General features: G+C 28.3%; 1 protein-coding gene across 22 annotated transcripts in view; it reads left to right on the top strand.

Moving 5' to 3' along the window:
* Smr (Smrter) overlaps positions 1-16343 on the top strand; it is a 56693-nt gene that overhangs the window by 8639 nt on the left and 31711 nt on the right. For 15 of the 22 annotated variants that reach the window (XM_035089164.1, XM_035089169.1, XM_035089159.1 and 12 more), the window contains exons 2-4: positions 4370-5068; positions 6693-7298; positions 11956-12202. In XM_035089164.1, coding sequence (XP_034945055.1) covers positions 11976-12202 — 227 coding nt within the window. In that variant the 5' untranslated portion in view covers positions 4370-5068; positions 6693-7298; positions 11956-11975. Of the gene's footprint in view, positions 1-4369; positions 5073-6692; positions 7299-11955; positions 12203-15569; positions 15877-16343 lie in introns of those variants that run through there. The other 7 variants (XM_035089166.1, XM_035089156.1, XM_035089167.1 and 4 more) reach the window with 4 other exon arrangements.

The raw sequence follows: 16343 nt of genomic DNA, 5'->3' as shown, positions 1-16343 counted from the left end.
TTGAACAAAAATAATATATAAAACCTCTCTCAAAATAAAATTTTTTATTATTATGAGTTTTTCTTTTTATTTCTTTTGAAATATTAGTGTGGCCGTTCATTCACTACCATTTCTCAGTGGGCTCATGAAAAAAAGGAATAAAAGCCAATAGGCCCTAGGGCGAGTCGTAGCGATCAATTGCAGTCGACAATATCTCGAGGATTCGAAAGAAACGCCTCGATTCGAAACGTGGAAAATCATGAAGTAGAATTGGCCGTTAGCCATTTATACTCTTCCCCCGCCATTTTGTGTCGCAGATTCTTCTCTCGTAGGCCAGCGATCAAGCTGGCTGAGGTTAATGCTGAAGAAGAAGAGAATAAAATAAGTAGAGACGGCGAGTCGTCGTAAACTCGTCCCTGACAACAACAACAACTACCAGACCGGTTATTGGTCATTCGGGTTTGGTATATCTTTGTAAGAATTATAGAGATGAAAAAGAGTTTAGAGTCGAGAATCTAGAGTGTATCCAACAATTTTCCACGGGTCGATCGACCCGACATATATAAATATAATCCAGATCAGGTCAAATGTGTTCAAAATATTTTTCTTGATTCGTTTCTTTGAAAGCTATTTTTATTTATTAACTTTATCTATTATTCTTTTATGCTCGAATAAGATTGACATTAATAATAAAAGTTTTTTGGCAACTTTGGGGAAAAATCCAGTCAATCTACAGTAGCAATATTACAGCAAGACAAAGGCAATAAAACTAATAAATATTATGAAAATCTACATCTTATATCTATGTAGCTGTAGATACAACATGACTATTATTATAAGTCTTCTTTATACTTTACCGCAGGCTGCTTCATACTTTTTAGTATAGTTCAATCGATATCGTGAATTTCTTTTATGTTGTATATACATTAAATATTCAATAAATTTTATATCTAACCAAGTTGCATAATAAAAATTTTCTGTATAATCAAAGAAAAAATAAATTTTCTTCAATTCTACAGAAAATATTTATTTATAAAACATGATATTTTTGTATTACTCAAATATTTTTGATTAAATTTAGAAATTATATTGAATATTTTTTATATTTATTTTTCTTTTTACCGGAAGAGATTCCAGTACTTTGTATTTTTTGAATGTCATTTGCCAAAGAATTCGATTCGTCGATGAAAGCGTGACAACTTTTCTTTCTCTCCTTCTTATATTTTTTTCATGTCTTTTATGTTTTATCCCTCTTTCTCTCTCTCTCTCTCTCTCTATTTTATTTTTTTTCGTCAATGAAATGTCAGTGTGAACAAATGTACGCGTAGACACGTCTTAAAGCATCAAAGCGACATGTCTTCAGAAGCAACCATACACCGGAAACTCGGCAAAAATTATTCGAGTCGCGTCTTTCTGTTCCTTGACTTCTTCTTAAACATTTTTCAGTAGTCTGCCGCATTTTCTGAAAGTAACGTGAAAAGCCATTTAGAATGCAATTCTCTGTTGTTTTCTTTATGTTCACATTAGATTACACCACAGAACGATGACGATGTTGATTCTGATAGACTTTCGCAATCTTCCACATCCATATAAAATCTAGGTATATATATATAAACATGGATCCGCGTTGTTGTGAACGACGTTCCTCTACCTTTCCTTCGTGGGAGCTCACCCACGTATTTACCCACGCGTCATACCCAGAAGTCTCCAAGTGTATGAGCAATTATAATGAGATATACGATAAAATAAACAAAAAAATATTCCGTTAGGCTATACAATGTTGGGATGTTACATGTTTGTAAATTACTCCTTGTCATAATAAAACTATCTCGCTCATTACTTAATAAAAAGCCAAAGTAAAAATAGTCCAATTATTATGAGTATCCATATAAAATAATAAGTGAACCATTTTACATACTTTCAATAATGTATCAATGGAAAGTGTTAAGTTTGAACCTGCAGTTACCCATCTCATGTACATGTATTATTCAAACACCCTAATTTACAGTTTTTTATTTTTATATAATGACAGTAAAATAATTATAATTTTTAACTCCAAAAATAATCCTGAACAAATATTTTTTACATTACTGCAATTAAATATATTGATTTTATGGCATATTAATAATATATAGATGAATTCTAACAAATATATTATACTGAAATGTTTTAAAAATTAACTGTTTCGAATTTTAGACCAAACAATACTGGACAAATATATTTGAATGAATGTCATAATATAGATGCAATGAAAGTAATGTTTGGCAATAATCTAATAGGGAAATAAATTCATAGTGGAATTTATGGCTGTATGTATCGTATACTTCCCACGTAAATCAATAAATTATAATGAAAATAGTAGGCACTATTTATTATGAATACATATTAAAATTTACATTCTTATTTTTATTAATCTCACATATGAAAATAACATTATTTTTTACAGCGTTCTGCTTTTAGGTCTTTAGTCATATTCATGAGAACTTGTTCTTGACGATTAAGTAGACCAATTCAAAGTCGTCTGTAGCCATTTTACGTTGATTAGCGTCAATCTGTGCGTCTCTAATTAGTTGAGAAACTAACGCATTAACTTCTCGTGTTCCACTTTCTGTACTCTCACACTGGAGGGACAGTTTGCTTGTAAATCTTGAAATATCGCACTCTAAGATCTGATCTATATTTCACTTGTTTTTCATTCTTTCATCTTTTGTATTTTTTATGTGTTTTGTATTCAAATCATCACTTTAAAGTTCTCCTTAAACGACACTTTTTAATACTCCTTTTCTTCGAACATCGTAAAGTCACATGTGTGCACCGGCATATTGTCTAGCTCGTTTTTTTTTCGTCTTCTTTTCGCTGTAATTGCAGTTAAAACTAGCGAAAAGGAAATAAAAAAACATTGATTGAGACTGGGTGGAATCAAGACGGAAGAAACTACGATTCAAGTTGAAAAAATATGGTAAGGAACAATCGTTGCCTTTGTTTATTTTTATTTCGCACCGGCCCACTTCTTCAATCGTCCTTTTTCTTTGTAGTACTCTTGAGTAAAAAAAACCAAAAAATAATAAAGAAAGCGGAAGGAAAGAAAGGAAGTTAAGAAAAAAGTAAATTTAATCAATAAAATTTTACCAGCTTTCCCGGCAAATGTAATTTATTTTAACAATAGAGAAAAAAATTATATGAAATATCATATTATCAATGGATTTTGTTTTCTTACCGAGTCATGAAAACTTTTGCAGTTTTTTTAAATACAATAATAAAGAAATCCGTATTAGAGAAAACGAAGAATGATTTAGTTTTTTCACACAATCAAAAAAATAAAAAATTGTTTGTTCATTGAATTGATTGTTTTGTAACGAGTGCAAATGAAATGGAATGTACGTTCTCAGATCGATTAATCAGTTAGCAACGATGGCGAGGTTTGTTACCGCATGTTGTTGATTTAAAAAGAGACATGCTGAAAAGTCTACACTGGTATTCGTGAAGTTGTATATAACTGTACGTGACTGCATGTGAATGAGTATGGCAAGAGAGTAGAGTAGGTCATTCTATTGCAAAGAATCAAGCACAAAATAGAACTGAATGGACTCACAGTTGTTAGTGTCCAAAAAGGAGCTTTCATTTTTCCACTAAGTAAAAAAGTAGGAAACAAAAAGCAGCACAGTAGAAAGATTGATTGACGAAAGTCATAATATATTTGAAAATGTTGCAGCTTTTTGGAGAATCCTAAGATAAATCCTATTTTACTTACGTTTTTTCTCATTGGAGCTTCCTTTTGACTATTATACCAGAGTAGGGAAGTTTATGTAGAAAGGGTTTTCTACAATTGTATGTATAGTCAGTGAGGAACCATGTACAGTATAAGATTCGTGCAAGCAATGCGAGTGTCTGGTAAAGTCGAGGTCACGTCAACAGGGACGCAAACATATGCTCACACCAATCAGTTTCCTATCTTTTTTACTCCACTATCTCCTTCTCTGTTTTGAGACCATTAAATATTTCTTTTATTCCTCCTCTCCCTTCGCCTCTGAATAACCAATTCACTACCTTTAAGTTTTTTAGACGAGAATTTGACTTTGAATGGCAGGAAATGAGCATTGACTCATTTTGAAGGTCAAAACTTTTCAGGGAGTCATAAAGAGTAGTAAATTCAAAGAATCATTAAATCAAACTTATTTATCTCCCTGCATATGCAGTGCTGTAATAATTAAATCAATACTTACTTAAAATTTATTTTTTTTGTTATAAGCAATAAATAAATTTTTCTTTACTCTAATTGATTATTAGAACTACTGTATTAATAGCATTTTATTCTTTTAATTAATATCAAAATATATTTACATATTATATGATTATAAATTTTAATGATAATTTTTTTTTCATGTTTCAGATGCATCAAAGAATGTCTTTTGCATAATTGGAATGAAAGAAGATTTTGAAACTTCGCAAGTATAAAAAAGGAAATGAATAAAAAATTGAACAGTGAAATTGCCAATAGTGAAGTAGAATTATAAACTGAATTTTCTTTCTGCGCGCGCATCGTTTGCGTTATTCGACCTTCACTGCAGTAAAATATTGCTCAGATTATCTACATATTCAATAAAACAATTTCAAAAAATTAGCTACAAAGACTAGCGAGGAAGAAATAAAAAAGTATGATAAACTAGATATTGGATTTATATGAGAAAAGAAAGATAAACATTTAAACTTGAACTTAAAATATTCTTTTTTCTCATCATTTATATACATGTATTGTTTGCCAACGACTTTAAGCTGCTCCATGGCAGCTCCTGCGCATCTTGGACGTAGTGTGTAGTCTTTAGTGCGCGAGTGTGGCGATGACGGCAGTAATATTGCACCGTTCATCAGCGAGGAAGAAACGTGAGGAGGAAGAAGTAGAAGAAGGAGTTGTCCGTGGCGTCGTCTCCTTTATTACTTCGACCGATTACAACCAGTGGAACGACGTCAATGAGGTTGCGAGATGCCCGCTAAAGGCGAGCGACCTAGGCCAAGTCACGAGGTGCGACGATCACGAATAGAGCTGATAGACCAAGATAAAGAGAGAAAGAGATATTATTAGAGTGAGAGAGTGAGTGAGTCATGTGTTTACTGTCTGAAGAGCCTGCGACATTGCAAATCAACGGAATAAGGCTTAAAAGGGCTAGAAAATTACAGGAGACTCGAGAATTCCAATTTATTGTGATTTCAAAAAACTTCGATCTATGGCCCAATCATTAAATTAATTGTTTCTTTGCTTTCACTGCTCATTTTCAATTTATTTATTTTTTTTTGCAACACATAATTTTCTTTTAACTCTCTAAATGGTCACTTGCCATACAATATATTTTGAAACATTTTTTTTCTGTACACCTGCAGCAATGAATGCTTTTTAGGATAATACACGCAGATGCATAGAAAAATGATCGTAAAACGCATAAAATACCACCTATGAAGATAATGCGAAAAAGTGAGACAAAATAAGAAAAAAAAGAGAAGAAATAGAGAGACTTTAACCTTCAATCCTTTCTCTTTTTTGTTTGCGTTTTATTTTCTTATTCTCATGTATGCATATTCTAGATTTACAATTAAATAGAGTTCTATAGTATGCTGGGAAATTTGTTTTAAAGTTTCAGAATATTATGTCGATGTATATTGTACATGTAAACTTATGTACATGTATACAGAAGAAATAATTAGTGTGTAAAAGTTGAAGTAAGGAAGTTTGGAGTTGGAATTTCTCGCTTATAGTCGAGCCACTGACCTTCTCTTACTATTTCGACTCTAGAATATATTAAACTTTTTTCCAATTTCTCTTATCTTATTCTTTTTTCTTACAATTATTTTAATACAATATAGATAAATACATTTCGCTCATTTTCACTATTATATTTTATTTTGCCATTTTTATTGTTATTATTGTGCTAAAAAAAAAATAATCTCGAACAAAAACTTTCATAATTTTGTTTAACTGGTTTTTTTTTATCACAACGGTGTTTACAAACATTTTTTTTTATTAACTTAAAAAATGAAAGCTGGTAATTGGATCGTTTGACCCCCAGCTTCGATGACCTTGAAGTTTGAGTATATTGTAGAGACAATCATGCTGATTAATTAAATATTCATATATGGGGCACAGAAAGTACATCTTCACATTGTTTTTTTATGTTGAAAATTGTAATCAATACACTAATTTCTTTCCATGCAAAATTTCTTAGAAAAAGTTTGTTCAATTAAAATGAAATCACTATCGGAGGAATTTGGGCAAAACTTAGTAGTCTTTGTTTACATTTGTCGAATATATGATATTCATTATTCTTCAATATTTGTACTTGTGTTGGAGAGAATTAAGAATGAGGCGATGGAGAGAGGGGGGAGTTAAAAACTTAAAACAAGAGTTTACATTCTGGCCTAAATTTCTACAACATTAAACATTTGCAAGACACCATCTATTTTAGATGGTGTACATTTTTAATTTTTCAAAGCTGAAAACTATGTGAAGATATGTTTCACGCGCCTAACATTTATATATACTCTTGTTCAGCATAACAAACTACACAACATGCTAAAACTTTAAGATCATCGGAGCTGTGGGAATCAAACGATACAATGACCGAAAGTTTTGCAATAAAACCTTTTTAAATATGTATAAGATTCCAATATTTTTGATATGTTGATATACACCTTCATGATTCTTTTTCTGATTTAATTTACAGAAAAATACCGTTGAACGAGAAGGACAGGGGCAACGTTACGAACGGAGAAAAAAGCAAGAAAGGATCATATTTGAATTTATTAGTGCGCGGGTGTAAAGATACGTGAGATAAAAGTGAAGTGCAAAAAATAAGGAGAAGAAAAAATAAGGATATAAATAAATATATATTACCAGAAATAAAAAGTGACGTGGATATATTAAAAATAATAAAAAAAAAAATTATTATAATAATTAAAGTGTACAGTGGAACGGAATACATGATAAAAGTAAAAAATTACAAATAAATACAAAATAAAGGATAATAATGAATAGTGAGTATTTGTGTAAGGTGTAAAAGAAAAGAAGTGAGACGAATAGTCAATAGTGGCAATTAATTGTTTACCTGTCTCACTTCGTGACCAGTTAGTCATTCATTTTGTTTATTTTCTTATTATATCATACAGTGTAATTACAATTCGCGCGGATGCACGGTCGTCGTGTTTATTCAAGCGTGACTATACTAAGTGCGTCCTCGTGCGCGTTCAGTGTCATCGCTGCATCCTCGTGACTTGAGAGCAGTTCACGCAGGATATCCCTATTTTTCCTGCAGCGGGTGACGTCATTACTGGTAAGTTTTGATCGTTATTATTATTATTATTATTTTTATTTTTTCCAATTGATCATAAATTATCATCATACCAGTTATGTAATTTGTATTTTATTCTTTCATTTGTGGTCATTGACCTTTGCAAAAATAATCAAATGATTTAATCTAGAAACTTTTATGACTGTGAAGTCACTTTAGATACTTTAATAAAATTTGATGTTAGTAAAGTAAAAAAATTATTGATTGCTTTAATCTAAAAGGAAATTATCAGCGTTATTTCCACATCTATTTTGAATTGAATTTTTTTTTAGCGTTTTACCAGTTTTTTTTTTTAATACATAGAAAAATGTAAATAATTTTTCATTTAAAAATTCATTAACCGTACCATTTCAAATATTTTTCATCATTATTTGGATTAGAAAATAAAATAGATTATATTAATTTAACAATTTTTTTTTGTTGTGAAAAAATACTATTAATACATAAAATCTGAAATAAATGTTGGAAGATGAAAATATTTTTAATTGGTATTTTTTAAATCGGAATACGTATTTTTTAAAAAATATTTTCTACTATGTTCAAGTTTCTAACATTTTATTAATATAATGGAAATATAACAAATAAAAAAGAGAATATATCATTATATATCATACGATTTAAAATTTTAAGTAAATTTTTATTCGTTTCTCTTCAGAAGACAAGAAAATATGTTAAAAAGTTGGAATAATATCTTATAAACGTAGTAAAAATTGCTAAGGAAAAGTCACATTTTCTTCTTTGAGATTGATTATTATAAAGAGTAATGTTTTATTCTTTTAGCAGAAGAAAAAATTTCCTTTTTAAAATACAATGTATAAAAAGTTCTATTTAAATTAGTTGCATAATTTACTCTTTTTAAACGCTACGAGTTCTTGAATAATAAAAAGTGAATGAAAAATAAGCAAGAAGAAAGAAATAAAATTACATGAGCTTCTTATTGAAAAATCGTGTTCTCTAATAAAATATAAATTTATTTTACTGACATTAGTAATCATTAAAAATAGTTTTACAAGTATTGCAATAATTGTTTTATGTAAATAAAAAATCAATAAATTATTTTTAAAAAAAATATATTCTTAGTAAAATAACAGTTACAATGAGCCTTGATAAACTATTAGATGAAGAAATCCGTAAAAAATCCATTGTAACTATTCTGTTGACGTCGCATGTTATTTTAATATTATTCCATGACTAGCAAATTTCCAATTCAAATTTTTTTATGACAATTATTTAAGCACAAATGTCTGTTTTCGTGTGCATGAAAAATCATTTTGATTCCAATTATTCCAATATTGAATTTCACCGGTAAAGAATTTGATTTCTAAATAAAACAACGCTACTTATTTCAGACAAGACAATTCTACGGAGTATTGACAAATATTTAAAATTATAAAACATAAAAAAGCTCAGTGATAGAAAATTTTATACAAATTTTTACTGCTAAAAAAAAGCAATTGAAAAGGAAAAAAACTTGAATTGTGTAAAAAGTTTTCATTTGAATGTTACATAATCTTTGATATTTTATGTCATAAATGACTCATGAAAGAGAGCAATTTGTCTGATTTCAATTAAGATTGCAAGACAGATATTATCAAGATAAAATTGGCGATCGATATATATGGCTAAGCAAATTATCATATTTATAGCATATACTTCCTTTTTAAGGAGTATCCAGGCCGAGGATCCTTCCGGACCTCAACATTACTATCATACAATCCAGGGCTTAAAGTAACGAGGGTAAATAATGACGTTATTATTTAGATATGTAAATAGTAATGAATTCAATCTACCTAATCTATCATAAAAACACTTGAAAATGTCGAATTTAAACTAAATAATCAACTATGAAACTTTTTGCATTTAAATGTCGATCATTGGGAATCACACAATAATTCTCATTTCGAAGAACCAAACTAAACGGTAAAATTTCTTTATAAATCTTTTCATTCACGATCCTTGAAAACATTCATGCTCATGAGAAAGACACGGAAATCGTGTTCAAATTTACGACTAGTCTGGTTGCTCACGAATATCCGTGACCAGTTCTTATACATACATATATCTACATGTATGACAGAATCAATAGGTAAATGCATTTCTGATGATATATCCACCCCCATTTTTGCCAATAACAAATTATTTTTCAGAATATATTTTCTCATCTATAAAATCTATCTAATTTATTGGTTGATAGGAAAAGAGAGTTTTCTATTTATTTCTAGCTCAAATTTAATATAATTTATTTTGTATCTGTTCACAATAAGATTTATAAATTATTGCTATGAATTATTTTATAAATAAATATCATTGTAAAAAGTAGGAAAAATAAATTACGTTTTATTTTTTTATATGTCAGATTTGCATTAAGATATAAGTACTTTAGTATATTTGTCATCAAAAATAATAACGAAAAGTATAGTTATTAGCCAACGTTAATGGTTTATTATATATTACACTAGGAAGTGAATTGGATTATGTCAATATCTATGATTACATAAATTAAAACTGATAACAACTGTTATCACCATACAATACGTGGTTGACATTTTTATAGAAATTCAACAGAAACTTTTGTAAGAACGTATTAAAATTGAATTAAACAATCTTGGTTCATTTATTTAATTGAGTCTACAATTTAGTCAATACGTGAATGCCATTTTTTTATTGCTCAACTTTTTTTCTATCTATTGCAGAAAAAAATATTAATTAGTTTCACAAATAATTTTAAAACGCTTGGAAATATACATCATAGCACATGTATTAATGATTATAGGTTAAATAAATGTTTTATAATTATTTTAATTCACTTTTATCATATTTAGTGATTTTCATATAACTTTCCATTAAATTTTGACTACATCACTTCAAAATTTAAATTACCCATCTCGAGCTATCATTTCAAATAGAAAAAAAAACTCCAAATTTGTACTTGTTCGTAAATTTTTTGAAAATTATTGTTTTTAACGATTATCACATTTTTTATTTTAGCAATTAAATGTGATACGTTTGTGTTTTTTACTTCTAAAGATAAGAAAATTACTCCCAGGACAAATAAGTTACAAAATGAGTAATCATTTCATCCATACATAAATTCTTTCTTTTCGTTATTCATTTCTATTGACTCATAAAACTAATTATTAATTTTGTTACGCATTGAGTCAATCATTTAATTTAATTATTGAGCTTGTTATATGAGTAATATTAATGTCTATGTCGAGTGTATGGTCTTAAATTATTTAATAATAGCAAGAATTTTTCATTTATTTGATAATATTGGAATAGCTATAGTAAATGCAAACTCAATAATGTAATGGTATAAGTGCCAATAAATTATTCACTATATAATAGAGTTCTCGCGTCAGAACCAGCAAATTGATTGTAGCTATTCAAGTATCACAGGTCATTGGATTCAGTATCGATTTTTATCATTAAAAATTCATTTTTTTCTTTTTATTTCCTAAACAGGTGGATGCTATGAGTAATTTATATAATTAATTAAATCAGTGAAGACATTAATGAAGATTCTTAGCGGTTTGATCATTAAATATCAACTAAAAAATTTTTTTATAGAATAAAAGTGTACAAATATTGACTGAATAAATAATCATTAGAAATATGGGTTAAAAATTATTTCTACTACAGTATAAATTATTTTCAATTAAATTACATATAATATAAATTTTATGAATAATTACATTTACAGTTGAACTCCTCTAATTTTTAGTCCCGTAATTTTTACTTTATGTATATTAAATGTCAATATGCTATAGTTTAGTCTATATGTTAACACAGAACCCCGTAATTTTTATTCTTAGAAAAATTGGCCGAAGGCGTAAAAATTAGAGGAGTTCGACTGTATGTCTATTTCCTTTACTCAGATGTGTATTAATAGAAAAATTGAATTTTGACCATTTTTATCAATAATATAATTGTTAATGACCCTTGGAATTTTTTAATAGCATTACATTCATTTTTATATGAACGGTGCTCAAAGACATATTTCGAGAGATTCTTTTTCCATTTATGATGAATAGTGTTGAAGATAGTTAAACATATGTTTCAAGGTTATTTTAATGAATGTTCAATTACTTATAATCTTAAGATTCTACGATGCTTGTAATTAAATTCTCTCAATTTAAATTTAATTTATCGTGGAATATTAGTGTAAGGTACTTCAACTCTTTTATTATTGTATGAACGTATATATCCGATAAATATATCAATCAAAATGCTAATTATAAAATGCATTTCATGTATTATACAGCAGATAAAATGAATATTCTCTCGACAAAATCTTTAAGCCAAAAAGAAATATGTAGTAAAACATTAATAAGTACTTTTACTAAATAATTATGATACCATTCACCATTACATATAAAACAACATCCAGCATTTATCATTAACCTACATCAACCAATCGTTTTATAGATCTAATGATCAAGAGCGTTTGCATGTTATGTACGAGAAGTTGTCGTGATACTTAGGCTGTTTAGGAAAAAATTAAATAAAATCTGGGTTAAAAACGCTTATTAAGATTTTAATGACTTTGAAAACTTAATCATTTAATTTAAGTGAAATAAATGTAAAAATAAAATAAGGAAATCGAATTCAATGAATATTTTTTAAACTAATGTTGTAGTACATAATGCGCCAGGGGTGATGGAGACAGTGGGCAAGCAAGTCCAGGTAGTGAGTGGACTAGGTGTAGGAGGTCCAGTTGGGGCAGATTTGCATCATCATCATCCTCATCCCCATGGGAGTCATGGTCATTCGCTAATCGGCGGAGCAGCCACTCCAACTCGTGTTCAAGCTCATCAGGGCCAACCTCCACCACCTTCGCATAATCAACATCTACCTGCGAGGTCTACTCCTGTTCAATTGCACCGGTAAGTGTAATGCACGAAAAACTGAACATATTACGCATTTCATAGTCCATTTAAATAAAAGAAATTTAAATAAGTGATCATTTATACGACATTTTTTATTAAAATTTCTTATTTAATGAGAAAATTATTTTTTTCGATAATAAATTGCTATTAACGGAATATTGGTACAGGAAGTAAGTAATAAAAAGAACACTATATTATGATTGAGATCTGTAATAAAAGTTAGCAAGTTTATTTAAGCAATAAAAGTACAAAGCAACATGAGATGAAATAATAATCGTCAAAGTCGATTTATTAAAAAATTTTTCATAAACAGTACGTGGCAAAGCGATCAACTTATACTCTTTTAAAAAAAATTTTATTTAAAAAGATTGAGCAGGTTTCTTAATGAAGTTTTAAAATATTAATTGATTAGTATTAATTAACAATTTCGAATCAACCGTTTTCATCCAATTTTTTATTTAATTGAATTTAGAGTAAATGATGAATTAATGTGAGAAGTTTTAACAAGATATGTATACATAATACCAAAAAATAAATGATATAGAGTTGAAAAAAAAATATAATTGAAATGAATGATAATCAGGATAGCCGATTTAGCAACATTTGGTTGTCATGTCTTCAGTTTCACTTCCGTAGAGTAATTGCCTCGACGTTTTCCGTTGCCTCGTTAGGATTTCCTGCAAGAGAGAAAGAGAAAATATATATCGTGTTACGTCATATGTAGAATTATTATTTCTGTCTTTATTTATTCTATATTCTTATGCATGAAGACTTGAGTTACGGTTAACTGTAAGCACCGATTGAGCTTCGTCGTCTTCACCTCTCGCTCATGAGGGAGCCTGGGAAAAGCGCTTCTGAGAAATCAATCTTACTAATTGAACTACGTTTCGCTCTACGTCGCAAGCAAATTTATAGGAATGTTACTCAGTACTCGAATCTATAGCCAACACGCCTTTTGAAAGTAAAAATATACTTTCGTTAAAATTCACTATTCAACAGAATTAAATAATGAGGTCAAGTGATATCGCTATGTTTATACAGCTGAATATACGTTTGAAAGCTTTGATGTGATTTTCTTATCAATTTATATATTCTTTGACAGCTTTTTAATTAGTTGAAAAGGTGAAAAATACTGATGACTGTGTTAGAAATGGTAAAATATCACATTAATGGTCATGGCCATGGACAAGTTTTCAATCGTTTTTTCGAAATTTTATAATGATTAATTACTAGTAGTGGAGTACTGTATAATCTTTTATAACTATTTTTACTGTCTCTTTGATAAGAAAAATATTACTTTCAAAAGTAGAAGAGTTATTTGAAAAGTAAATACTTTCGAAAGCTTTTATCACTAATTTTTTAATTTAATTTTATCTTTATTATTTTATATCACTTTTTTATTGCATAAATTATTCAAAATTATGTCGAAAAAATTTTTATTTTATTCAATTATTTTCCGAGGATCATTTCCAAATCTCATTCATCTAGTTAATTTTAAAAAAATTTTACTTTGTTAACCTGTTTGAAGCCTGTATGATACTAATTGAGAGTATAACTTACCGTTAGCTCAAATTAATGTTGAAAATTTTTTCAAAAAATACTAATTTTTTTGTTTGGAATCCCTTCGGCGAGAAATGTTACCATATATTGTTACTTTCATAAAACCGTCATTAGCGTTACTTATACCCAGGAACCCTCCGGTCTTTCAGAGAGTTCAAGTAAAGCTCATTTGTGATGACCCTATACATTTGTTTACGTGCTAATGCTCCTTCTACGAATCCGTAAAAAAATTTTTTATGTCAAGTAACATTTAATGCTTCATCTATTATGTTTGTCCATACGTAAAGTGTCAACACGTATGTGGACGTGAGACTGAGATAGTTTTTTTCTTAATTCAGCAAAATACCTGAAGAATTCGTGGTAGTTTAATTCAATTTCATTTACTCGAAAGTATTTTAAAATCTGTAAGAATTAATCCTCCAATGCATCTTTCCTGTTTGAAACTGTCAGTACAAAGGTTCGAAGTGAACACGAATTAAAATTTTGAATAATTTTATTTTGTTTATTGAAATTTAAGCTTTCTCGGAAAAACATTTTTTCAAGTTTTAAGTGAAAATATTATTCCATTATTTTTGATAAATTCAATAAATACCACAATTATATTATAGCAATATGGTTATATAACTACGACACAACTTTTTGATGTGTAAATCGAAAATTAATAGAATTTAATCATTAAAATTGTATGTTATATAGAACAATATTTTTTAAAGTTCATTAAAGGAGTTGCAAGGGAGTTGACAAAAATGTGCTTTTGTATAATCGCATTTTTCATATTAATAAGCTCGACTGATTAATTAAAATTAATTTATCATGAAAGCCAGTCTCGTCAAATGTAATTCCATTCGCGACAAAAGTACTGTAATCTAATTATTATAAAATTAAGCACATTTCTATCTGCGATTATTTCGTTAATAAATTAATTTATATGATAAAATTTTTATTAATGCCAAAAATAATTCGATTAAACAGACTAGTAATTGTATAGTTTACGTCAAATAGCTATTAATTTATTTATTCCTATAATTTAAATCCATTTATGGCAGGAATTTATTATTATTCTTCAATAAAAGTTAAATTTACATAATTAATAATATACTAAGTCATTTTTATAATAATTATTTGCTTCCTATGTGTATATTGATCTATTGAGCGTATAAATATCTTCTTTTATTTTATTTAAATTCAATCAAGTATTCGTTACATATTTAGTGAAATCAAATCAAGACTGATGTTTCAATAAAATAATCAATACACTTCATTTATGACCTTTTGAAATTTCAAATCAGAATTTTAACTATAATACAAAATATTCTATATTCAAAAGTTTAGCAAATTTAATTACTCTTAATATATCTTTCTCTCTGTCTTAAACCAAAAAGTTGTTTTTTTAAAAATCATGATTTTTAAAGAAAATATATACATATATGTATGTATATTTTGGAAACTTGAACCATTTATTTACTTTTTAATAATCTCAACACGTAATCATTTGGTATCACGAGATTAGACAATTTCGAATTGATATATCTGAAAAGAAATTATTTTAGATTTATCTATCATATCGCATACAATATGAAATAATTTTCATGAAAAAAGAGTTCTTATAAATTCTTGAATCTATTTATGTTTACGTCAGTCGAAACTCTTGATTTAATAGATATTTATCAACAATGATAACTTTCTAAACAAATAATACTTACATGTAATGTACTGCTAAATAAATCCTTAGAAAATTTTCGAAATTCACATTTGAAAATACTCGAGGTCAACGTTTCTCAAACGTTTCACAATAAGCGGGCAGTATAGTTTATAGTCGCGCATGTGCCATGACTTGATCACCAACTTTTGCTACCTGTCGATTCTAACCTTTAACGTCAATGTACACGTTCTTTAACCTCACGTGTTTGCGTTCACTTTGTGGCCCTGGAATGGTTATTTTACTTCATCAAAAAGACCTTCAGAGTGTTGTTTTCATGAGCAAATAGTGATCATTTAGATATTCATCAAGTTGCTGTTGGTTATGGAAAAAACCCCACTGGATACTGCCCTAATATTTTTACTACCTAGACGTCGACTTAATCTGAGTGTTTGGAAGTGTACCTGATGAAGTGAGTGTCTTCATTTTTTCAGCTATTATTGTTTCTATAAAATAACTTTAGTTTGAAACATTTAATTTAATAATATTACGTGTAATGGATACCAATAATTAATTTACCATCAAGTTTAAATTATACAAAATTTACTGGAGTAAAATATTCATCAGTTTGTAATTTTTTCAACATAGAATAATTTCAACAAATCTCAATATTTTTGTTCAATATACTTGTAATACAACAATAAAAATATTCAATTAATATAGGCATTGATTACATCGAAAAAAATCCGAAAAAATTTTGTCGAATAGTTCAAATTTTGATGTATACCTTGTTCTTTTATTTTCTGTAATATCGATCGAGTATATAGATAGTTTCAAAACACTTATAGCAAAGTGAACCTCATAATTTCAGTTTATTTCTTTTTACAATTAATAATCATAGTAAATTTGAATTAAAAATTAAGTAAATTTTTTTCTTAT

This window comes from Chelonus insularis, unplaced genomic scaffold (assembly GCF_013357705.1).
Source record: "Chelonus insularis isolate UGA/USDA-ARS -01 unplaced genomic scaffold, ASM1335770v1 contig_63_pilon, whole genome shotgun sequence".
Classification (NCBI taxonomy): Eukaryota; Metazoa; Arthropoda; class Insecta; order Hymenoptera; family Braconidae; genus Chelonus; species Chelonus insularis.
Note: the sequence above shows the minus strand (reverse complement) of the source record. Positions and strands in the feature narration are given on the sequence as shown.